The sequence below is a fragment of the Astatotilapia calliptera genome, chromosome 3, assembly GCF_964374335.1.
Source record: "Astatotilapia calliptera chromosome 3, fAstCal68.1, whole genome shotgun sequence".
Taxonomy (NCBI): domain Eukaryota; kingdom Metazoa; phylum Chordata; class Actinopteri; order Cichliformes; family Cichlidae; genus Astatotilapia; species Astatotilapia calliptera.
Genome location: NC_137424.1, coordinates 38051912 through 38077210, shown reverse-complemented (window position 1 = coordinate 38077210; position 25299 = coordinate 38051912). Strand labels below are relative to the sequence as shown.

The 25299-nt window shown below is 41.6% G+C and overlaps 1 protein-coding gene across 1 annotated transcript; it reads right to left on the bottom strand.

The window, feature by feature from the left end:
- Positions 1 to 21566: 21566 nt before the first annotated feature.
- On the bottom strand, positions 21567 to 24254 carry caap1 (caspase activity and apoptosis inhibitor 1). The gene is made up of 6 exons (XM_026161951.2): positions 24051 to 24254; positions 23109 to 23300; positions 22623 to 22707; positions 22470 to 22527; positions 22323 to 22390; positions 21567 to 22207 (listed from the first exon to the last, which is right to left on the bottom strand). The coding sequence occupies exons 1-6, from the start codon at positions 24153 to 24155 to the stop codon at positions 21744 to 21746; spliced, it is 972 nt and encodes a 323-aa protein (XP_026017736.1). The 5' UTR covers positions 24156 to 24254; the 3' UTR covers positions 21567 to 21743.
- Positions 24255 to 25299: the final 1045 nt, after the last annotated feature.

The following is a 25299-nucleotide window of genomic DNA, read 5'->3' as shown; positions in this document are numbered from 1 at the left end:
ATGTTTTCACTGAATTCTGTGCAGTGCCGACTACACTGTCTATGCCTTAGCTGCTCCCAGCTAACTGATAACCATTTGGCAGTTTGCTAATCTGGAATATGTTAACACAACTCCAAAAGCTTCCCAGGAGGGGACGCCCCAGAAAATTCACCCCAGTGTCAGATTATGCAACAATTCTCACAAAAAACTAGGAGCTACATCTCAGACTCTATTAGAGTGGGTTAGAATATCAAATGTTAAAGTTACTGACAGTACAATTAGAGAAAAAAACTGAACAAGCGTGGCTTGTTTGGGAGGGTTGTCAGGAGAAAGCCTCTTCTCTCCAGAAAGAACATGGCAGCACAGTTTAGGTTTGCAAAGTTACATCTGAGCAAACCACAAGACTTCTGGAGCAGAGTCCTTTGGACAGATGAGACCAAAGTGGAGATGTTTGGTCATAATCCATTGTGTCACATTCATTTAAAACCAAGAACAGCACATCAGCGCAAACAGCTGCCCAGCAAAGTGGTGGAGGGTAGTTGATTGGTTTTGCAGCCACAGGACCTGGGCTCCTTGCAGTCATTGACTTGACCATGAACTCCTCTGTAAGCCAAAGTATTCTGGAGTCAAATCTAAGGCTGTCCGTCCAGCTAAAGCGTGACCCAAATTGGGCCATGCAACACGACAATGATCCCAAGCACAGCAGCAAATCTACAACAGAATGACTCAAAAAGAAAATAATCAAGAAAAGAATGAAAGTGTTGCAAAGACCCAGTCAAAGGTCAGACCTCAACCTGATTGAAATGCTGTGGCGGGACCTTCAGAGAGCTGCGGATATATAAATATCTGCTAACCTCAATGAACTGAAGCAGTGTTGTAGAATAGTGAGCTAAAATTTGTGTGAGAAAACGATTACTTGGAATTGGTGCTGCTAAATGTGGTTCTACAAGTTGTTGAATCATGTGGTGTACTTACTGTAGTTTTTGCACAACTCTAAATATAGAGTCCTGTTGGGGGAAAATAGCCATTTTTAGGTTACTGTACTTCATTGTAGATGAAGGGAAATAGGTTAATTATTGTTGTGTTAGTGATCTTGTCTGTGAAGGTTCTCAGTCATCCAGGTCATCGTAGTTTAAGGAGCTTGGAAAGAAAAACGTCTGGACTTCTTTAAGTTGCTTGAACACACACATGTAAAGGAAGCACTTAAAGCATGCGGTTATCCTAATTGGGTGTTTATAAAGTCAGCAAAGAGGCACAGGAAAGAAGATCAGACACCAGCGAGGGAGGATAAGAAGGACAGACGCAACAACATTTTCATCCCCTACGTAGCCGGTGTATCAGAGAAACTCAGGAGAGTTTTCTCCAAGCATGACATCCCAGTGTACTTCAGACCCAGCAACACGCTGTTACGTCTGGTTCAGTTTGGGTAAGAAGGAAAAACAGCCGAGTCCGTGTAGGTGACAAACATAGTGATTTTATTACATGCTTCTAAGACAGAAGCATGGGAAGACAAGCGTACAGCCACAGATCTCCAAAGAGTGGACAGCTCCCCGTCCTTATATAAACCCATGATGACATCACACAGTTAGACCTTACTGGAAATGATAACAGTCTCCCCATAGTCCAAAGTTCTCCTTATACAAACATCAGATGATACTTTAGAGAAAAACAAGTGTGTGACATGTCATGTTGTGCAGTTCTGTGAGCCTGTGTGTCCAACTAGAGAATGTCCTGACATGACCTCCCTGTGTAAATAAGGGTGAACGTGCGTGTTTACATAACTCTCTATGTGCATGTTCTGATGTAGGCCTGCAAATGAATTAGAACAAGGTCCTGCTAGACCCTCCAGTTATGGACGGTGAATACAATGCTGTGGATACCATTTGAGACTTGATTACAATGATGATAACCTGCATACATTAATCTTTACTCAGATTACCATAGATATAAAACAAAGATTATACTGTCATCAGATTCCACAATGGTAAATGATTAATGATTGATACTTCTAATTATAACTGTGATCATAAGAATACAAAATAAAATATCTCCTGGTCACATTCCTCCTCTTTGGGCTGGCTTGCCAGCCCAACTCACACCAGGATTTGTCTCCAAACCAAACAAACACGTTATGACACTTATCAACCCCAACACCTCCGTTGTTTTCCAATTTCCAATTTTCCCACAACCCAGCTGTTCTTTTAGCTTCAGACTCGAGTTTCAGCCTGTCACGCTTCAGGCCCCTTTACCACCTCCTCTTGGAGTGAAGAAACGCCAGACAGAAACTGGTTCATCCCAAAGACAGAACTCCTAAAGACAAACTTAGCAACGTGGTGTATGCTGTACAGTGTAGCGAGGAATGCTCAGACCTCTACATTGGAGAGAACAAACAGCCACTTCACAAGCGCATGGCACAACACAGAAGAGCCACCTCCACAGGACAAGACTCAGCAGTCCATCTGCATCTTAAGGATAAAGGACACTCTTTCGAGGATGCCAATGTTCACATTTTGGACAGAGAGGGCAGATGGTTTGAAAGAGTGAAAGAAGCCATCTATGTCCACTGTGAGCGACCATCTTTGAACAGAGGCGGGGGTTTACGACACCAACTCTCTGCCATCTATAATCCAGTTTTGAGATCCCTTCCCAGACGCCTTAACGCCCACTCACATCCTGGGCCATCTGACCTCAGGAATTCGCATGACAAGGTGGGGCCAGGTTTCACAATGAACACACCCGAAACTCTGGCTGATTGGGACCCACGCCCAGTTTCACACCTTGGCTCAGGCGATTAGAGGATCATCAGGGGGTCCTTTTGTCCCTCTGTGGGGGGTCACTCCCACTAGGTTTAAATCTGGGACTCTCCACCATTTGACCTTAGAACTGAAGAAGCTTCTCGGATGAGAGGTGAAATGTCTTCAAGCAACTTAAAGAAGTCCAGACGCTTTTCTTTGCAAGCTCCTTTGACTACGATGACCTGGATGACTGAGAACCTTCACAGACACATCTATAATCCAGTTTTGAGAACCCTCCCCAGACGCCTTAAGGCCCACTCACATCCTGGGCCATCTGACCTCAGGAAATCACATGATAGGGTGGGACCAGGTTTCACAATGAGCTCACCTGAAACCCTGGCTGATTGGGACCCACACCCGCTTTCACACCTTGGCTCATGTGATTAGTGGATCATCAGGGGGTCCTTTTGTCCCTATTTGGGGGGAAACTCCCACAGGGTTTAAATCTGGGACTCTCCACCATTTGACCTTAGAACTGAAGAAACTTCTTGGATGAGAGGTGAAACGTCTTCAAGCAACTCAAGAAGTCCAGACGCTTTTCTTTGTTAGCTCCTTAGACCGTTAGTGATCTTCTAACTCCCTGCATTCTTCTCAAATGCTGAAAATGTAAAGTTTTGTGCTGTCATTTCAGTTTTTGACTGCCGTATGGTGATTACGGTGACAGCGATTATGGGATGGGTGATTACGGGACGCTTGAACCACTGCAGTTAAAATGTAAATGGGTGGATTGTTTTTCCACTAAGTGTCAGAGCTTTGGGCGCATGCTGACATTCAAAAAGCCTTGTCAAAAAAGTCAGAAACAAAGTTTCTTTAAACAAACCCACATTTATCATGTGTTGTGCTCAGTGAAATTGAGAGACAAACCTGAAATCCCTGAATGATTTTCACACAGAAGCACTTTCTTTGATGCGAGGGGGAAGCTATAACTCTTCAAAACAGCAGTTATCCCTGGCAATCTATAAACATACATCATCCGGTAACAACACATTCATCACAGACGGGTAGGAAAAAGAGCTGAGGAAGGGAAGGTTTGCGTAATACCTCTGATTAAATCTCTGGAAAGCGGCACAAAAGTTACATTCTCAAGCAAAATCATTTGTTCTTGGCAAATTAGTGTGGGCAGGTGCTATTATTCTCGCATGAACTCTTTGGCTTTGGGAAAGAAATTCATCTTTTCAGAAATAGGAGAGAGCAAATCACTGTGAAGTTATTCAATCACTACCTAGTGATTCAAGTAAAATTACCTTTTCGCTTTGCATGCACCTACGGAGGCTTCAGTGTGGATGGCATTTAGAACAATGATAGCGACTGTCAAAAAGAAGCCGTCCTGGTTCACAGCACCCGGGGACTGAGGCGAAAAAATAAAAAATAAAAGAAAGTGGTGGTTGGTGGACTCACTGTAACTGTGCAATTTCACTTTGAAGCTTCATTTACCCCTCAGATGAATCACCTATTGCTCCCAATGCAAGGGTAAAACACCATTGCCGAAGCCTCTTCCTTTAAACTTGTCAAATTTCCACCGACAACACCTCAGTGTGTTTAACTGACCCCTTCTTGCAAAACCACGTCTGAACGCTGCTGCAATATGAATAAATAAGCAAACATACGCTCATCTTGTGCCACCTCACACGGCGTACAGTTCTGAACTCAATTTCACACTCCGCTGCCTTCTCAGACAATTTAGACAGGCTGATGCCAACAGCAGAAAGTGAAGAGACAATGCATTTATTTATCGACTTTTTGGCAGAAGGGGGGATTTGTCAGGCCGCGTGTGAGCGTCAGAGGAGCCGCGGCGGGTGTGTGCACGCGTGCACGCGTGACCGTGTACCTATATATATGACACACTGGAGGGAAGCAAGAAATGTGATTCAGCCCCAGAAAGATGCAGAAAGAGCATGAGAGAGAGGGGAAGGGCGAGACAACAGGCACATCCAGGGGAATTGTTTTCTTAGTCGCTCATCCGGTGTTTGTCCCAGCACTCCTGCAACGTGTGCGAGAATGACATACAATGTTTCATGTCCGCAGAGACACCGGCTCCATGCTGAGAAAGCTGACAAATTAAAATGACTGAAGTGGAGTTTAAACACAAGTAGGACAGCTGCCACAATTACTTGTGTGTTTTTGTGTATCTGATGCGGTACTGTGTATGATAGGAAGAATATGAGTCTCGCTGTGTACACTGCACACAATGATCCTTTAGATTTGTTGCTGAAGAAGCAAAAGGGAGAAATAAGTCATATTTTTAAGCAAGACCCACTACTAATCCTATAAAAATAACTTTAGATAATAATCCCGATGACAGCAGCACCCCAGCATCCCCAGTGATTTTTGGTTTCATCAATTTTTGTTAAAGGCAGTGAAGGATTTTGACACAGCTTTTCCAAACAATATTTTCATTTTGTATGCTGTTGCTCATTGTAGTTTTCAACAAGTCTTACATGTTAAGACTCCTGAGAAATTCTTCTTCGGTGAATCTCGCAAGCTCCTCCAGATTTGATGGTTTTCTGGCATGGACCTTGGTCTTTAATCCACCACCAACACTTTTAATCAAATTTGTGCAGGCCAGTCGGTGTTTAGTTAGATTTTTTGGAGGTACTTCTTCACCACAAGCGATGTTTTGGGTCTTTGTCGTGTTGGAATACATAGTGGCAAACTAGACCCAATTTTGCTGATGACTGCTTGAGATCTTCTTTCAAAATCTTTACATATTCTTCTTTTCTCTTGATTCCTTTCACCATGACTAGATTTCCAGTTTCAGATGCACTGAAGCTTCCCCACAGCATGATACTCCCACCTCCATGTTTCACTGTGGGGATTGTACGCTTCTCCCGTCTTTCTCCAACATCTCTGGGACCAAAGAGCACTAGTTCAATCTCATTTGACCAAAGAATGTGCTTACAGTACGCGTAATCTTTCCCTAGGTTGTCCTTGGGATACTTCAGTCTGGCTTGAAGGTGTCTCTAATGAAGACGTGGAGTTTTTCTTGGTCTGTAACCTCACGGTCCATTCCTGTGGAGGGTTCTAGTGTCCTCTTTGAAACTACAATTCCAACTCGGCTAAGTCATTCACAGGTGTCTTTGTAGATGTTCTGGGGTCTTTAAATACATGCCTCACAATTTTTCTTCCCACAATCTTTGAAATCTTTCGCTTCCTACCTCTGCCAGCCGTGTTCTGTTCTGTGTGGCTCTCTTTGAATTTCTTGATGATACTTCTCACTCCAGTTCTTGATACTCCAACTGTGATAACTTTGAATATCCATCTCCTGCTTTTTGAGCATCAACAACTCTTGTTTTCAAGCCTAAACTGATTTCTTTAAAACCTTTAACTGTCTTGGGGTGGTAATAATTTCGTCCTAATCTGTATCTCCATATTTTGATGTCTTCTGAATGTCACACTGAGCACGAATAAGTGGGCAATAAATTACCTGGGCAATCTGATGAAGCAACTTGGTTCAAACATTGTTGCTGTGCTAGCTAGATACAGTCCCTGGACTAGCTGGACTCCACGAAGGTCGGCAACTCTTTGGCAATAAACTTGGTGACTGTTTTTATTCAAATTATGAATTAGCTTGATTTGGGTGTCTGTCATCTGCTGCCAAGTACTAGTAATGTTAAGAGAAGTGCTCCTGTCAGTGTTAGTAACTATAAGCTTCATACGTACAGATCTGCCAAAGAATGCTGCACCAGCACCAGGTTAATTTACAACCAATTGATAAAAAACCCAAGGGTTATAGGTTGACTACATAAATTAAAGCAATGTTGATTGGTTAGTTTGCAGTCAGTCCCCTGCTTCTGAATCCTAAAAACCAATCAGAGCATGACTTCAGACGATCCAGTTCAATACGAACATCCTTTAGGCAGGTGACATAAAACATATCTTAGGTCCAAAATGGGCAAAAAAGACTTGAAAGAGCTGTCACAAGAAGATTTAATCAAAAACTGGGTTTAATCATGAATAGATTTATCGAGATGCCATCTGCAATGAGGAACACTGCCCTTATGAAGAAATATACTAGCATCAGAGGTGAGTGATAACCAATCCAACTTTTAATGGGTTATTTACCTTTGTGAGCCTATGTGCTGACTGTCTGTCTGCTCTGTCTGCTTACGTAGAAAGAGCAGCAACTGGCAGAAAGTAACCAGAAACATAAATCCTCCTATGAACTTTAGATAGGTTTATTTGAATAATCATAGCAGGCGTTACATTGACTTGAGTCAAATGTTTTCACAATTTGCTCGAGCTACCCTTTTTTATGTACAGTGAATTGCATTTAACTCCGTTCTTATTGAATGTAGTAAAGTTAACCCACAAGTCCAGAATTGGTACTAATGTTATACATGTTCTTAATAGCTATACTTACTTGGAGCTAAATATAGGGCATCATGGTCTCCGCTGCTCTAATTTTCACCTTGCAAAACGCTGCCTGTTGCAAATTAAACAGTGTTTAATGCCAAACGGAGTATTTCCACACCATTCCTCAATGGTATGAAGTTTGTGTCAAAAGAGAAAAGTTAAGTTTGTCAGGAAAATGAAAATCTTTTTCTTGGATTAACAAATCCATCAAGCATTAGTCAATTATAGTTTCCCCTCATCTTGTCAGGCTACTTATTTGTAGAGGCAAGAAAAATGCTTTGCAAAGTGACATCAAGGACAAAACCTCGATGGCCCTAAGATGGCAGAAGGAAAATAGAGAGCCTTCCTAAAGCAGAATTTCTGCCTGGAAATTATTCAAAGCACAGCCGTGGATAAAATATCCAAGTGCTCCATGAGTAGAACTGTGGGTTCAGGTCCACTGAGCAGTTTCTTATCACAAAGACTTGGGTAATTGACTCTGACATATCAAATAAACTTTGTACAAAAATTCACAAGTAAGCAGGTATGACATTCTAATAGCCTTCTTCATTAAGCCTTCCGGCAGGGGGTAATGTGTTTGAAATTAATGTGACATTTTCAACTCCAAAGAGTTTCGGTCGTCAGTTATTTCTGCACATCTAATAATCGCTATGGATGTAATTTATGCGCAGTTGTGATCTAATACAAAGCTGTGTTCCCTAAGCCGCTGGAATCTGACATCTAACACTGAACAACACGCACACGCGAGCCCATATCAGTGCTGAGAAAAGAGCAGCCGAGTGCCAGTGGGGCATTAACAGGTATCTGATTTGAGCAGAGGTTTTTCACTACATGAGGAGCTACCGGGTCAGATAGTCTTCCATTCTGCGGCTGCCTCTTTGTGAGATTCCTGTGTGAGGAATTATGTGCGGTATTTCCAATTAAGTTGAGCAACTGTAAGATTTTCTTTAGCATATCGGTTTGAATTAAAGAAACAAAAAGCATGAATCAGATACTGAGGCCAGAAGCTGTCACGTTTAAAATGTACTGCTAAAAAAATAAAAATAAATGAACACTTTTTAATCAGAGCACAGCGTCAAGCCGATTAAACTTCTGGGATATTGATGCGATCAGTTGAGTAGCAGAGGGGGGTTTTGATCAGCTGCTTTGGCGTTAATGATATTAACCCCAGGTGATCTAGAGGGGCAACGATAACACAACCTCGAAAACAGGAATGCTTTTGCTCTCCTCGTCTGACAGCTTTTCACTACTTTGTATTTGGCTAAGATGGGTGTCACTACTGGTAGCATGATGCACTACCTGCACGCTACAGAGGTTTGCACAGGTAGTCCACTCTTCTAAAATAACACATCACACCATTGCCAGAAGATTTGCTGCATCTACCAGCACAGCATCAGGAGACATGGAGGAGATTCCAGGAGAAAGCTTGTAACTTATGAGGGCTGGAAAGGGCTGTAGACCGTCCTAAACCACTAAACCGGGGCTGGACTGGGACAAAAAAATTGGCTTTTGCATTTTTCGGTCCAGGCGGCCCATCATGATCGATATATACAAATGTAATTTCATTTCGTTTGATTATAGATATTGAAGCAGGTTTTAATTAGGTTAGTATGGTTGTTGGGCTATTTCTTAGTTGCACTGCAGCATGTGACAATAATTAAAAGCTACACTTTAGCTATTAGCAGTAGCTCATGGTCAAAGTAGCCATTCATTATACCACAAAAATGACCTCTAGAATGTCTCTAACCAAACAAACAGAAACAGATTCATGAGGGTGGCCTGAGGGCCAGATGTCCTCTAGTGGGCTCTGTCCTTACTGCCTTGCACCGTGGAGCCCAGTTGGCATTTGCCATAGAGTGCCAGCATTGGCAGGTTCACCACGGATGCCCTCTGCTTTCCACAGATAAGAACGGGACCATCCTTAGCAAATGTGACAGACGTGAAAGTGTCTGGAGAAGCCGTGGAGACTGTAATACTGCCTGTAACGTCATTCAGTATGACTGATTTGGTGGTCGGTCAGTGATGGTTTGAGGAGGCATATCCATGGAAGAACACGCAGACCTCTCCTCACTGGGTCTCAAATCCTTGGAGCCATTGTCAGACCCTACGCTGGTGTAGTGGGTTATAGGTTCCTACTGGTCCTCAGCGATTCCTGGCTTCATGTGTTGACCTCATGGTTTGATCCATCTGACACTGCTAGGTTGTATCTCAGACCATCCGTCATCTCATGACTGTATGCATACAATCTGTTGGAGGTCATACAAACTACCGAGCCCCATTTTGAGCTGCTGCAACAAAAGTCCTGCAAAACTGACTTTTTATGCGTTGTTTTTTTAGTTTGTCTTTATGTACACACACAAATATATGTATATATGTGTAATTTAGTGTGCTACAAGTTTGAGATTTTTAAATCAGAGGTTTGGCAAGTCCTAGTCTATCTGTGTCTGCTTTGTTCTTGAACAGTTACTTATACCGTCTGTTCAAGTGTGATACACAAATTTACAAAAATCAAAGCAAAGACTACAGAACATACTGTAGTGTAAAAAACAAAACAAAGTGAGTAAAAGACTTTACGAAAGAAGATGAACATTGTCTCTTTTCTCTGAAAAATGGAGGGGTTAGTCTTCCCCAGTTGAGTTTTATCCAACACTCTGCGCTATTATCATCATTTCCCAGTAAGCAGAAGCTCCCCAGATACTCCCCAGAGAGCGGCATTGAGCTGTACTAGTGCCTTTGCCATGTTACCATGGAAACATTTCCGTGGCATAGCCCATTACAGAAACAGTCACTTACACATCACTTCAGAAACGCTTTCGGGGAAGATTTCAACCCCAGCAGAGAGAAGAAAAACACCCACTGCAAATGTCTTTTTGCTCAAACTTTAAACCTGGATCTCACACTATCTGTGCAAGAGTATGTGGCACACTTTGTTAGAGCCTCATTTCGCTCTGCGCAACACCGACTACTGATAATTTTAACGAAAAGGCGCCGTGAGGCTGGGGAGGGGATTTTTTTTCTTTTCTGGGAGGGAGGGAGGCCAAATGCAGCTGGCCACAACTCTAAAGAAAAGTCTCCCAGGCATCCGGAAATGTTAAAAACAATTCCACCGCGCCCGGCTTTTAATATAGAATGAGACTGCACCACATAATAAAATGTACTGCTGTAATTATCTCTAAAGTGCTGACTCATTTCATCAAGCATAAATTGAAAATAAGAAAACAGCCCCCCTAGCAGCCCCTTGCCTCGGCGCCCGCGTCCTCCATCACCTAAATGAGGACTTTGATGAGGTTAAGTAAAACAGTAGCCCCTGCCCGATTGTTCCACACACTCAGTTGTGGGGAGCCAATTTTCTGGAGGCCTGCTTGTTTTTGATTAAGTCACGTTTTATTATGCCATCTCTGCACCCGTGTAATGAGTCTGGTGTAAGGATGATAAAGCTTTGATGAAACCTCCAACATGGCCGTTATGACTGCTCTGCTATCTACAAGAAGAAGAAGAAAAAAAGAAAAAGGGAGGAAGTTTGGCGAAGGCTGACTCTAACTCTCAGCGGCAGGATGCTGTTTGTTTACCTCGAGGGAAAACGCAGATAGGGTGGGCATCTTTTCGGCCCCAGCTCTAAACACCAAACCCACTCAGACCAAGCATGTACTGCATCGCAGTTCGGGTGTCTTAAGCCCCAGTCATCACTCATATCCAGGACACTGATTGCTCTTTTATGACACGTCATTATATCTGTGACTAATGAGTCACCTAGGAGTAGGTTGAGGTTGAGGCTATCAATATTAAGGGGCGCGATAATAGGCGGACCTTTGCTGTGAATTCAGGATGACTCATGATGGATCTTTTGGCTTTAAAATGTTGATTTTTTGAAGTGACTCATCACTTCCATTGACCTTTAATTGCACAAAGTGGTAGTCAATTCATCTTTGTGGGGGGGGGGAGATACACGTATAAAAGCTCAGTTGTGAAGCCTCGAGAGGGTTGTGTTTGCCCGCTTCTGATTAGTTTGGGTCGGACCAGATTAAACTGATTGGCAAAGGTTGATTAATGTTAGAATCACTTCAAACTCACCTTGATTAATTCCAGAGAAATCATTGTTAGCGCGCTCAAGTATTTAGCCTCTGACAAACAAATCATTCGCTTTCTGAGCTCACAACACAGTGAATCCATTTGACAGTGTCACTTTCTTGCTTATCAACACTGGACCCGAGTGGTTGTTTTCTTATTTGTCATAAATACGTTTGCCAACATCATTTCATTATTTCCTGGGGGTATTGTCAAGTGAATGTGGAGTCACACTTAATGCTTCAGGCAGGCAGCTGGAGCCGATCCAGGACCTTTAGGTACACAAACACGGAGATAAACAGCAAACTATTCCCCCCCTCGCCTCCTAGCAAATCTACGCCATTTACCGGCCGACCCAGTAACACCTGTTCCCGCTGTGGTGCGAACCTTCAGTGGCATTTTAACATCTGTCCTCGCATCCCTGATTGAATCTGTGCTGGCTTCAGCTTTACAGTTGTGATGACCTCACTTTCAAAGGCACAACTTGAGTTTTGTTAATTAAGGCGAGCATAATGGCCATCGCAATGAAGGGCGCACTGATTACACAGTAACTATCACGGCCCAATCACAGCCAGACCTTCTAAGCTGACGGGCCGGATTGCAGCCACGCTTCGGTGTGACTCAGTATGCTGGTTGCACAACTACATATGTGCAGAAATATGAATGCCGTTGTTTATTAATCAAAAGGTTTAAACACTTGCCTTACATCTTATTTTGAAAAATGTAAAATACACATTTACTTGTTGTTATTATTATTTTCACCTCACTTGAGATGACTTTAATATATATGAGCTGTATGTATGAACCGGATGTATCTCCTAGGTGCACCGCCATAGATTGCACGTTTTATTGTTTTGATCTGGTACATTTAATTTAGTATCTTGTGTTGTGTCGTGTCTTGTTGTGCGTATACATTGTATCTTTATATATATGAGCACACAGAGTTCCCATCATCTGTGTTGTTGAAATGGCTACAATAAACGTCATAATTCATAATGAGAAAGACTTGAACGGTTTATCTGATTCAGCCAGCTTTGTGGGATAAGCGAGGCTGTTTAGATATTTAGGAGCCAAAACTTCAAAATTAACATGTAGAAAAGCGCTGAGAGGACAAAAGATCCTAATCAGATGATGGGACAGGCCGACTGAAAGAATAAATTCTTGGTAAAAACATGGAGGCCAATATATATTTATAACATTTTAAATGAATTCTGAATTTCACTGGGATCCAATGATTCAATAAAAGAACTAGATGTTACAATCCCTGATACTGCATTGCTTCTTGCTGGAAGCCAATGACGGGAAGCAAGATTAGGGTGATGTGCAACAGTGGGCTAGGTTTCCTCAGCAACCTTTTTGACTAACTGAAGATGGAGCAAGTAGAAATGTAAGTGCATATTAAAACGGACCCACCCCTGCAAGTGCATGGGGCCGTTATACTTAGGACCAGAGCTGTGTGCATAAAATGACCGTACTGGGAATATCCCCTTTCACTGCCATCATGCAAGATCCAAGAGTGGAAATAAACAGAACAAAAGTGTTAAGAGCTGGATAATTCCTGAGCTTTTTTGTTTTGTTCTCTGTCTGTTAAAAGCTATGCGTAGTTTGAATGCTAAGTGGCTGAAACATTGTCCTGAACAGGAAATGGGAATGATGGCAGCACAGTTCACCTCATGAAGAAGACACTGACACCAACAGTGACTGGAGTGGACAGTTTTTTAAGTTTCACTCCAGTAAAAAAATACTTTTTCTATGTTATCACTTCAGACAATAAGGCAGTAGAACTACAACAAGAAAAATTGGGACAATAAAGCTCTGTGTAGCATCTATACAGTGCACTGACTGGAGTTTTACTTGGATTTGCATGTTAAAGGTCTGGTTTGTTCTTGTTTTCAACAGAAATAGTGGTAAATGCTGCTGCTAGGTTCCTAAACTTTCTCATGTCACACCTCTGCTGAATTCAATTCAAAATTCTGGTTTTTACATTTTGGCCTTCACATGGCAAACCACCTTCTTACATCAGTAAAGCCACATGCTGCCTGCAGGACTCAGGGTTCATTATCCAACCCTCCAAATCTAGACTTAAAACTAAAGGAGCCTTTTCAATAGCGACCCCCCCTCTCTGTCCCCCACAGTCTAAGATCTGTGAGCTTATTCAAAAAGCATTTGAAGACTTTTCTTTTTAAGCTGGCATTTGGGAAGCATTTCATTTTATTTTTATTTTGCCTTATTGCCTATTTTGTAATTTGTTGTTTTGATTTGATGTGAAGCACCTTGTGAATTTATCCTGAAAGGTGTTATATAAATAAACTTAGTTATTTACTTACTAGAATACAGGCAGCAGAGTGGGCCAGTCACACATTGAAAGGTCAGTAGTTCAAGCATCCTCGGGCAGGATAGTGAACCACAAAAGTGCCCAGGATCTGTGAACGTGAGGCACTTTGAGTGGTTGAAAAAGACTAAAAAGAACTGCGGTATGAAAGTTCATTTAGCATTTTGATGTGCATCTGGCCTATAGCTTTACCCACGAGAACCACTCACTGCCACGTGGTTAAAACTCGCCATAAGGCCGTTGAGCAGGAGCGCAGAACATGATGGAAACCCTGATGGAAAGACAGACTCACCAAGCAATATACTCCTCTCCTGACATTCCTTTTGACAATTACTTATGTAATACAATTGCTTGCCAGCTGGTGGTGGGAAGCAATTTGACAGCTTTATCACAACGTTGACAAAAGTAATTTACTTGGCTCCGTCCTTTGGTGCTTCTGCAGGAAATAAATCATCCAAATATAAATAAATAAAATTGCACCCCGCCAGGATTTGACAGTTCACTGTCCCAACCCCGGCAAAAATGGCGTTGTCTTTACCTAGCGTCATAAAAAGTGCGAGCTGTGCCATGATCCATCATCTGTCTTGGGGACACTTTGGTGGTCCGCTGCTGTTCGTAGGACATCTGGGACTATAACCATGCAGCTGTTTAAAGCTCAGCATTACAGGGACAGTGATTGTTTTTAAGGAAAGTGGATGCAGAAAGGCGTTAGTTTGTTTCTCACATCTCGTTTAAATTTCGTGCCACAGGACGTTGGGATCAGTGCGTGGCGGTTTCTTAATAACGTGTGTCGGAAAGACTAGCATACAGGATTTTGACAGCTTCATCCCTGCAAGACTGCACGTCTGCAAAGACCAGGGTATCACTGTGCAAGCCTGGCTAACACCCAGACGATGTGATAATGCAAAAAAAAACTTAAGAGATTGAATATTTGTGAAATAAATGGCCTTTCACAGGATGCTATTTAGAATGAAATCATTCAAAACACAGATGTCATTGTAAAGCTTAATTAAATCCAATAATATAATGTATAATAACTATTAAGCACACAGATTGATGTGTTAGCTTTAAACGTTTTCCATTCTTTTGTCAAAGTTGAACATTTGCTAATTATTCAGTCAACATTTATTTTCCTTTGATGGTGCACATTTTTCTAAATAACATTTACTCTGTTTGACCAAAAAAAAAACCAGAATATCGGTGCAAAAAAAAGAAATATTTTCTGTTGCTCGAGTAATTACTGCATGTCGGATGCTAACGCAGTTAATTCTCAAAGGAGTGCTAAATCTTTGTGCAGTAATACAGATAAGGGATGCAGTCTGCATGCACAAATCAGCGGGAATCATTTGTGTTTGCTGATTGAAGTCTAAGCAGATTTTATAAAAGCATTTAAAAGCGACACACACTTATTACAAAGCCAGTAAACCTGAACCCATCAAAGAAGCGAAACGTTAACTTGGGTCCATCAACTGCAATATTTCTGCGAGCGAGCGGACGGATACCCCCGAGGGCTGAGCTTGTTGGTCGTGTTGCAGTCGCTGTCGCAGTGGGAGTTGGCTTTGATGTAATATTGCGATATTTCATTTGATTATGCTGATTTGATTGTGCGAGGTCATCCATCCTGCCTGATGTCTCTCGATATCCTTCAAAAGAATTTTGCTTTATTGGCCGGCTGGTCTACCTGGCAGAATTTCAATGGTTGTTTGATGGTATTAATGCACCATTTGAATGCAGACCCCAGAGTTAAGAGGGAGGGAGTGGGGGAGACCCATGCGGAGAGAGCATGCATGGAATCTGAAAGTCAGATGTCAGAGGAGTCAGTGAAGGGGAAGAATTTTCTCCGAACGCAGATGCTACGCTGGAGTGGAATATCAAATGTTCAAATCTCTTTCAGGCAGTCTTACTATAACCCAATTCACTTTTTTTTTTATTTTTTAAAAAAGGAATATAGGGAGAAAAAAAAGGTTCTGCCAAGCTTTGAGGAAAAAGCCAAGCATTTATGCACAAAAACAAAGTGAATAGTGAACAGATGTACAGCACACCTGTGATCAAACAAGTTCTTTTCCATTCACTGACAGACGATTCAAAACAGAAGAAGAAGGCACTGTTCCAGGGCTGATATAACCATTCAATTTACACAGCTCTGGAAATCTCAGATCCCAACAATGACCAGAGATTCTCAAAAGGTTATAGTGTATACATGAAGCATCATGGGAAAATAACATGTGTCTGTCTGCTCTGGGGATTTGCAAATCAGGACATCATAAACAATCATGAAGTCCTTAGCAGAGCTGTATTTGGTTTTCTCCAAGCATGTTACTGTGCATTATGGTCGAACACCTCAACTTTGGTCTCATGTGTCCAAACAGCAATATCACAGAAGTCTTGTGGTTTGTTCAGATGCAGCTTTGCAAACCTAAGTTGTGCTGCCATCGTTTTAGAAAGAAGATGCTTTCTCCTGGCAACACACTTGTTCAGTCTTTTTCTATTTGGAGATTAAGTATCGGAATTTCAGGAGCAGGACCACGCCTCCAAACACGCTCCTTACGGTTCTCATCTATATAGGTTCTCCCAGTTCTACAAGCTGTTCATTCTCATTTACGTGCCCCACCCTCTCTCCCCTTTTCAATTCTTTAACTTCTTCACTATTTAGTACACGGGGATCTGCCAGGCCCGGCAGCCGCCGCCAGTCCATTCCAGTCCAGTGTCTCAGAGCATTGCAGTGTCACTAAATTCAGAATTTAGGTTGAAGTTACTAGGATGGCCTGTCTCTAATATACATGTAGCTCTTGTTTTTTTTAACTGTATCTAATAAATTAGATGCTTCACAGAATTAGATATATAGGCAAAACAAGGTATATGTAACATTTAATATCACCTTTACTTTAAGAAAAAAAATGTTTTGTCTGCAACTTGAAGAAAATGAAATGTGTCCGATGAGTCATTGCTTGGGGAAATCAATTCATTTAGTTTACAGAGGTGCTAAGTTATTTATTGCCTGTCAGCATGAGCTGTTAGTTCAATTTAATTTCTAGCTGCAGAAAAGCACAGAGACGCTACAGAGGAAATTTGAAGAGAATTACTTTATTTATGCAAACAGGATGCGCTCCTAAAAAAATGACATCAACATTTTTCAGACCTTTTTTTTTTTCTTTTCCCTGTGGTACCACAGTAATATCTACAGTTTTATATTGGACTGACAGGTTGCATTAAACAACACACTTGTCCTTCGTCTGCTACATTTTAAACAATTCCCAGCGGCCAATAAAGACATATGAGACTATAAAAATTAAGGGGAATATTGCAAATGAAGGCAGAAAAATTCTAATATTGAAAATAAACCAGAGATGTTTATCAAAGGAAAGGAAAGGTAGCACTGTGATAGCTTTTGGACATGCCAGCAGCAGTGACAGTAACAGTTTCCTCCTGAGATTCAAGGATGCACACATATAAAGCTGTTAGCTGACAAATAATAAAGTTTTACAACTAAAAAAATGAGGATAAAAAAACAAAATAAATAAAAATACAAAGCCTTCAGCATTCAGCAGTGGAAAATTTAAAACTCAAGACAATGTGGACCCTTGAGTTGTGGTCCATTTCACATTAGCTGAAGCTAACTTAAAGATGCTAGGATACTGCAGCGCATATGCTAGTGCTGCACTTCTTCTCATTATTATTATTACCTTTTAAATTCTTACTGCTGCTGATATTTTGTTCTTAATTACTTGTACCTGTTCAGTAGAGCAAATAGCTCTTACCTTTGAATGTGCTACAACAAACTATAAAGAAACAAATGGACATCATGTCCCGCTTGTACCTTCGGCCACAGGCTGTAATCAACCACCGAGCTAAAGCTCTCTTTTTGCTACGCTACGGCACACCTTCATCCTTCTTCCTCTCCTTTCAGTTGGCTGTTCCACCTCCATGTTTGTTGTAAGACTGCTTCACCCAAGCCAAAAAAACCCAACATGTTTTACAGTACTCGTATTAGAGACTTCTTACAGTTATATTACAGACTTTTTAGCTTGTGTTGACCTAAACAATGAATTCATGCAAAAATTATTTAGTGAGGCTTGCAGGCAGTTGCAGTATATGTACTACATAACAGCAGGTAGAGAAAGTACTTTTACTCCTTGTGAAAGAAAAACTTGACTATATGAGTTTATTTATTTAATGCTACTTGTACTCATAAGTGGTCATACTTACCACAAAAGCTGCCTCTAAATCAAAATGAATGAGTAGATCATAAATAGTAGTCAGTTATACTGTACTCTGCACTTAGTGTACTTACACATTTGTAAGTTCTTGTTGTACCTTTACTTAATAGTAGTAACGAAGTATTTTTTACCTAAAATATTGCTACTTATATACAACATCTAATCCACGTGTCAAAATAATTTTAGCTTATTAGCTAAATTCAGCCCAAATTCGCTGCAGATGGCTGCCCTTCCCCCGGAGCCTGGTTCTGCTCAAGTTTTCTTCCTGTTCAAAGGGAGTTCTTCCTTCCCACTATCCCTCTGTACTCCACAGTCACCAGATCTCAGCCTAATCCGGTCGTTAAGTGATGAGGTGACGAATCCTACTTCCGGGCCTAAAGTAGTCTGCGTTTAATATGGCTTTTGTGTTGTTAACATGTTTAATGTTATGTATTTTCTTCTATTTAATCTCAAAAAGCTCCTAAAACAGTCAGTGATCACTGTTGACCTCCCTCGGCTTTTATTACCGCTAATCATTTATTTAAGCTCAGTTTTTAAAACCTTAGGATGTAACTACAGCCCATTCCATGCAGCAGTATATGAATGACTAACATCGTATTGTGGATGGATTATCTCAGTTGTTCTCCTGGCTGAAGTTTGGTCCTTTTACAGCATCCTGCCATGCGATTACATTTGTTCCTGACCACAGAGAACACTCACGTTAACTTTTATCGAGTGGAAAAAAAGTTAGCTTGTTTATATTATGCTAACATAGCTGTGTCGCTAGCGGTCACGTAGCACATCATTATATACCAGCTAGCCAAACTTCAGTAACCCTACAAACGTCACTGCTTAGTTTTCTGTCTTCATTTATGTTGGAAGTGATAACAGAACTGTACGTCTTAATTTGTTTCCAAAACCCCGCAGTCAGGACATGTTATATTGTATTTAGATAGAAGCTAGCGAGCTAACTTCCTGCTAACTTCTAACTCCGTTAAATGTTTCATGGATGCCTGGATGTTAAACTCAATTGTTACACCTGGTAGAGCAGAACGCTGAGCATTTTATTAAAGATGAAAGACTTTAGACAGTTTTTCAACTCTCAGTAATGCCATAGTGATCGTTTGATATATGGACCTGCAGCGGAGTTTAGACCCAGACACGGCTAGTGATGTCAGACTTAACGACCGGATAGACCACGTTTGGGATGTGGAGGAGCAGGAGATTCACATCATGGATGTGCAGCACCTGTGCGATGCTGCCGTGTTCAACATGTACCAATATTTCTGAGGAATGTTTCCAGCACCTTGTCGAATCTGTGCTGTGAAGAATGACGACAGCTCAACTCAGCAGTAAATAAAGTGGCCAGTAAGTGTATATAAAGGAGTAGTTATTCCATTTTCCAGGGTATCAGACTTCGCTGCCATTTTCAGTCTTTACAAAGACATCCAGTGGTGTAAAATGCTTTGGGACCTCTGATCTAAATGTTTAAACAGGCTCTCATCTGAAGCTGGGGAATATCCATTTAAAATGTTAAATGTCTTTAATCCTAAACTGTTGGATGACCGGACATAGTTGCATGTTTGAAGCAGCACTAAATAAAAAGCACTCGGATCAATTATATATAATATATATAATATAATAATAATATATAGTCAAAGGGTCATGGGTGTCTTTGAGGTGTAATCATTCAGCAACCACAATGGACCAACTTTTTATTTAAGTTCATATTTTCCACTTTCATTAGATAAACACTGCACAAAGTAAATTATTATTTAGCAAAGCTTTCCAGGACGTCTGGCACACACATACACTAGGTCTATTGTTTCCTCTAACCTAGACTTCCTAACATCTCTGGGAAGACACTAAGTCAGCTCTGAAAACGCTAAATCAGGAATGTCAAACTCATTTTACACCATGGGCCACATGCAACCCACTTTGATCTTAAGTAGACCGTACCAGCGAAAGCCCCCTTAACTACACATTTACAGTCCATGAGATGTTTTAATACAAGATAAAGAAGTTCGATTTTAGCAGTGCGGCTCAGCTTTTCCACATGAAAAGAAATGCAGCTGTAGTAAATGGAAGAAATGTGTATGAATAAATAAATAAATGTGTAAAATCACCAAAAAAAACCTCTCCTATAATTACAAAACTGAATGTTTTTCATTCATAGAACACCTTTTATATTTTTAAACTGAGCCAATTGTGAAATAAATACATTGTATGGTAAATGGTGAAAAAAAAACTACTCTTTCCATCATTTAACTGCTTATCTATTAGTCAGTTACTGAAGTCTAGTTTGAATGACAATGGGGGAGGTTTTTAATAAGTAAGAAATGCTTTAAAGTTCATGAAAATACAGTTAAAGTTCAAAATTTATACCCTTCTTTCTCGTTTTTTTTTTTTTTTCAAAGCTATCCAGTGAGCTGGATTGGAGTCTCTGCCAGGCCGATTCTGGCCCCCAGGCCTTATGTTTGACACCAATTCCCTAAATGAATCTGAGGCTTGAGGATCAGCGAGAACTGAATCACCAACGAGTGTCGCAAACCCAGAGCCTTGGCCCAAAACGAGAGGTGCGACTATGAACCGGCGGGCTCGACGTTTTCCTGCGCGACCTTGTGTTTGACTTTGATAATAGCGCCATTCACAGAACCATCACGCTTCAATATTTTAACACGGTTCATTAGGTTCATTTGAATTCACAAAGCACTCCTTCAACAAAACAGTATCGTCTCACCTCCATCAATCCCATTTTCCAGCCTACTCATTTTTGAGGTCTGCTTAAAAAGCCATTTAATGGCACACACCAAATCGTAATTGGCATTCTAATAGCAGTAAATGACGCCGACAAATACTCACCCATCATAGACGCTACAAGCACTTTACAATCTTTGTATCTTTTTTTTTTTTTACTAAAGTGGACATTTTCGTTCCCTCTTCACATCATCAGCGAGCGCGGAGATACCTGCACATAAATTCACAGAGAACGACACGTTTAACCCTCTCGCCCTCACCTCTTCCATGAAATAACCCTTTTAAATGCAAATACCTGGAGGCAACTGGCTTCTTATTGCACATTTCATTGTCTCCTTCGGGGTAGTGGGATAGAAAGCCTTTCTTCTCTTCATCTGCATGTAATTGCGTGCACACGGACACACACATACATGCAGCAACCACACAGTTTATGCTGGAGCAAAGCTTTAGAATAAATCAGAGCAAAAGAAACTGCCCTGTTAGGCTAACAGACGCTATTAATTCTCGCTGACTGACAAAAGCACGAGAAGCAGAATTTAATTTAAAGTTATCCTGGTGGGACAGCTGGCAGGGTCTTTGTTTTGATCTACAGGAGTGAGTGGGTAGCTGTCTAATCATATCATGCACTCGTGTCATTTTTGAGCCAGTGGGTAGTTTATGACCACTTGAAGGCTTTTCGGTTCCTTATCGGGCGGGCAGAGCAGAGTATAGCGGGATTTTGTATTCCTGTGCACGCTTTCAGTTTAACAAGTCAAACAGGTGTTGGGTGAAGAAAGGCTTCAAGTGTCTACAAGATACAAACAGCACTGCAATCACCTGCTCTGCCTTACAAACCTATGAAGTAACACACTTTTCTGATCCTCTCACATCCTCTAAGGCTGACTCGAGGACAGCTGCGTTTCCAAGTGACATCATTATTAAGAAAACCTGACTCTGACTGGTGCCCGAGACCACTTTCAGTGTAATGTGAGCCTATAAACATGCCCTTGCTGTCCTCTCGCAGATTAGACACAGCCCTGCGGATGTGCTCTGACAGCGTAACACTGCCATCTAGTGCTCGATGGGAGAAACACATTTGGAAAAGTGATATCCAATCCCACGCAGGAGGAGGGGTCTTTGTTTAATGCAAAAACACAATTAAACACCATCTAGAAATCATTCCAATGTGGAGCAAAACAAACACATCATGCTGTACCCTCTACAAACAAGACAGGATGTGCAAACTGAATCGTTTTAAGAGCATTAACCATTCAAGTAAAAGACACGCTACGTGTTTGGCGTTACATGAGGGGTTTTCCCGTTACTTGCTTTCATTAGAGCCTTTATGGCTCTTGCTCTCATTTCCAGCTCCAGCAGCTCCAGCTGCTGAATCGACGGCTTACAAACGGCCGGGTCGCCGCTAGAAACGGGTCCGCTGACATCTGGGGACTGCAGCGGTGTGCTCTGTTCTTTGGCCGCGTCTTTGATGGGAGTGGAGGAGCACGCCAAGATCTCGCTCACGCTCTTGTCTATGTCACTTTGAATGTCTTTCTTCGGCTCTGGATTTGCCGGCTCCGGCTTTGCAGCCGGGTCAGTGCACAGCCTGCTGTTGTCATCGTCGTCTCCCTCCTTCACTGCCGCAGTCTGCTCCTCTTTAACGGTCTGCTCCTCTTTAGGTCCTTCTATGTCGCTGTCGTAAGTGTCTGCGTTTATGCTGAGGACGTCGCTCTCTTCACCAGAGCCGCCACCCTCTGCGAAGAAAATTACAGTCATTTAAAATGTGAAACGTCCCTTTACGGCCTCCTTCTGTCTTTGAAGTCTATAAACGCCTCAGGGATGTTCTTTGTAGTCATTACATATAATTACCTTGTTTTGGGTCCTCGCTTTTTGCAGTTTCCTTGAGGCACGATGTAGAGTCTACAATACTGTCTTGCCTTGGCGGGGGAAAAATAAACATGTGAAATAAAAACACAGTCACAGCGTAGTTGTTCTCTGATTAACTGTTTCACTCACTGGCTTTCCAAAGACTCTTCAGAGTTTTCATTGTCATTCCCGGCGGTCACTTCCTCCCCTTAACACAACGACACATTTTATGTGAAATTAAATGTTTTGCAGAAGTTTCAAAATGATTTTTTTTTATAAAATAGAAACATGCTTCAGTCTTACCTGCTAAGATCTGAATGAGATTTTTCTCCGTGATGGGTTCCAGCTGCTCCCAACACAGCGTTTTGATTTCCTCTACACTGCATTCCTGTAAACGACAACATCTTTAAAACGTATCTCAGATACTCCCGTCTTCATGAGAACTAATCAGCTCTTTTTATTTTCAGATAAAGAGGAAAAGTCATACCAGCGACTTGGCAACAAATATTTAAAAATAGCAGGTAAAGTCCAGCTGTTTGGAAATGAAAACCAGTGATGTGTGCCACTTCACAAAACACAAACACAAATTAAATGTTAAACTCAGGGTCTACTGTAGGGCAGACAGAAAGTTTGGCAAGAATCTGGGCAAAAATATTCTTTGGGTATTAATTATAATTTATTAAAGAAACACACAAGTGCTTGATGCAGGTGGTCCAATCAGTCCAGAGTCACAATAAGATGTTGAGTTTTGCAGATAACCGACAACGAAAGCTTTTTTGATCAAATCACCTTGAGTTCATCAGGAAGCATCTTCCGTAGCTTCTTCTCCCCCAGCACATGGAAGCACTGCTCCAGCATCTCCCGCTTGTCACCGACGTAAGCTGTGATGGGCTGGAAGGCCAGGCTGAGGTCCAGTCCCCCTTCCTCAATGTCACTGCCAATCTTGTCAAGCTCAGGATCAGCAAGTTCGTCCTTGGATTCCTTTAAGTTGGGAAGACAAACTAAAACACGCAGCTGCACTCGTATACACAGAATATGCTCTGCAAACTTAAATACAGTCTCCACGATTAGGAAACAAATAATTTGAACACAATGTTGTGACTCAGGCTGTTTTCATTAATTTTTTTTTTGTTAAAGAGAAGATACACTCAGTTGATTAAATAGTGTAACAGCATGAAATCCAGCAGCACAGTTTGCATTTAAAGGGATCATTAAAATTCATCCAAAGCAAATTTTACTGCTGCCTAGTGGCTGAAATCCTTTAATTGGTTCTTGTTAGCTAAAAAAATAAGTTAACTACACTAAAAAAAAGATTTAAAAAAGACAAATTAAGACTTTCCTTTTATTATATTTAGACACTGCAGTGAATAAGCAGAGCAAACAATTCATTCAGTGCGACTTAATCAAAGTATTTATAAAGCAGTAACACGATGGTTTTCCCTCAGAGAGCACCAAACCAACAGTGAGGCTTTAACGCTAAAATAAAGTTGTTGTGACGATGCAAACATAACATTAATGCAATAATAACAATAATAATCGAGAGACACTCGATGTACACAAAACGCCAAATGCGTCAACTTTTCAATCATTTAAAACCAGTACGTAAATTTTAAACACAATTTAATTTACCCTCACATTTACCCTAAACTTATTCACATATATTTGTGGCTGTTATACTCCTGAACTTCTTTTCTATGGAGTTTAGCAAGGCGCTAGTCCCGAAAGCCTCACCTCTAAACCGGGCCCCGTACTCCTGCGTTTACCGCTGTCATGTCGCTCCTCGGACTGAAAGTGCTTCCTTTTCTTCTCACTGGTGCTTGATTTCTTTTTGAGCATTTTAAACCCACTCAAATTAGTCCTCCACTGAAAGCCGCTACAACCGCCGAAGCTAAAGGTCGCGGGAAACACACGTCATAAGCGAGCGACGGCTTCTTCTTTGCGTCTTATCTGTGGCATTTATCGCCACCTACCGGACAGGAGCGGTTCCAGCTCGTGGCTCTCAGTGATGTCACTCACTGAGACTGGTTTGTTTATGCCACAGGCTTAGCTGATGGTAAAAGAATGGAGAATTCATTTAAAAGGTGAAATACGGTGCTTTTAAAATGTACTGACACAATACTGTGAGAAGTCAAAGGAGCTTGTAAAGAAAAGCGTCTGGACTTCTTTAAGTTGCTTGAAGACGTTTCACCTCTCATCCGAGAAGCTTCTTCAGTTCTAAGGTCAAATGGCAGAGAGTCCCAGATTTAAACCCAGTGGGGGTATCCCCCCCAAAGAGGGACAAAAGGACCCCCTGATGATCCTCTAATCACCCTGTGAGCGACCATCTTTGAACAGAGGTGGTGGTTTACGACACCAACTGTCTGCCATCTATAATCCAGTTTTAAGTTCTCTCCCCAGGCGCCTTAACGCCCACTCACATCCGGCCCAGGATGTGATCTGACCTCAGGAAATCACATGATAAGGTGGGGCCAGGTTTCACAATGAACTCACCCGAAACCCTGGCTGATTGGGACCCACACCCGCTTTCACACCTTGGCTCAGGTGATTAGAGGATCATCAGGGGGTCCTTTTGTCCCTCTTTGGGGGGATACCCCCACTGGGATTAAATCTGGGACTCTCTGCCATTTGACCTTAGAACTGAAGAAGCTTATCGGATGAGAAGTGAAACGTCTTCAAGCAACTTAAAGAAGTCCAGACGCTTTTCTTTACAAGCTCCTTTGACTACGATGACCTGGATGACTGAGAACCTTCACAGACAATACTGTGAGAAAGTTTTGAGCCAGCCCTGGATTTCTTCATATTTAAATGTAAACACAGCATATGAGGTAAAAACAGAGTTTGTACATGTCTAACCAGCTTGAAAGACAATATTTGCTATGACCACCTTTATTCTTCAGCACAGCCTGAACTCTCTTAGAGGCTTTCTTGTAATTTCTTATTTCCCCCCCCCCTTTTTTTTCTTTTTACAGCATCCTGAGTT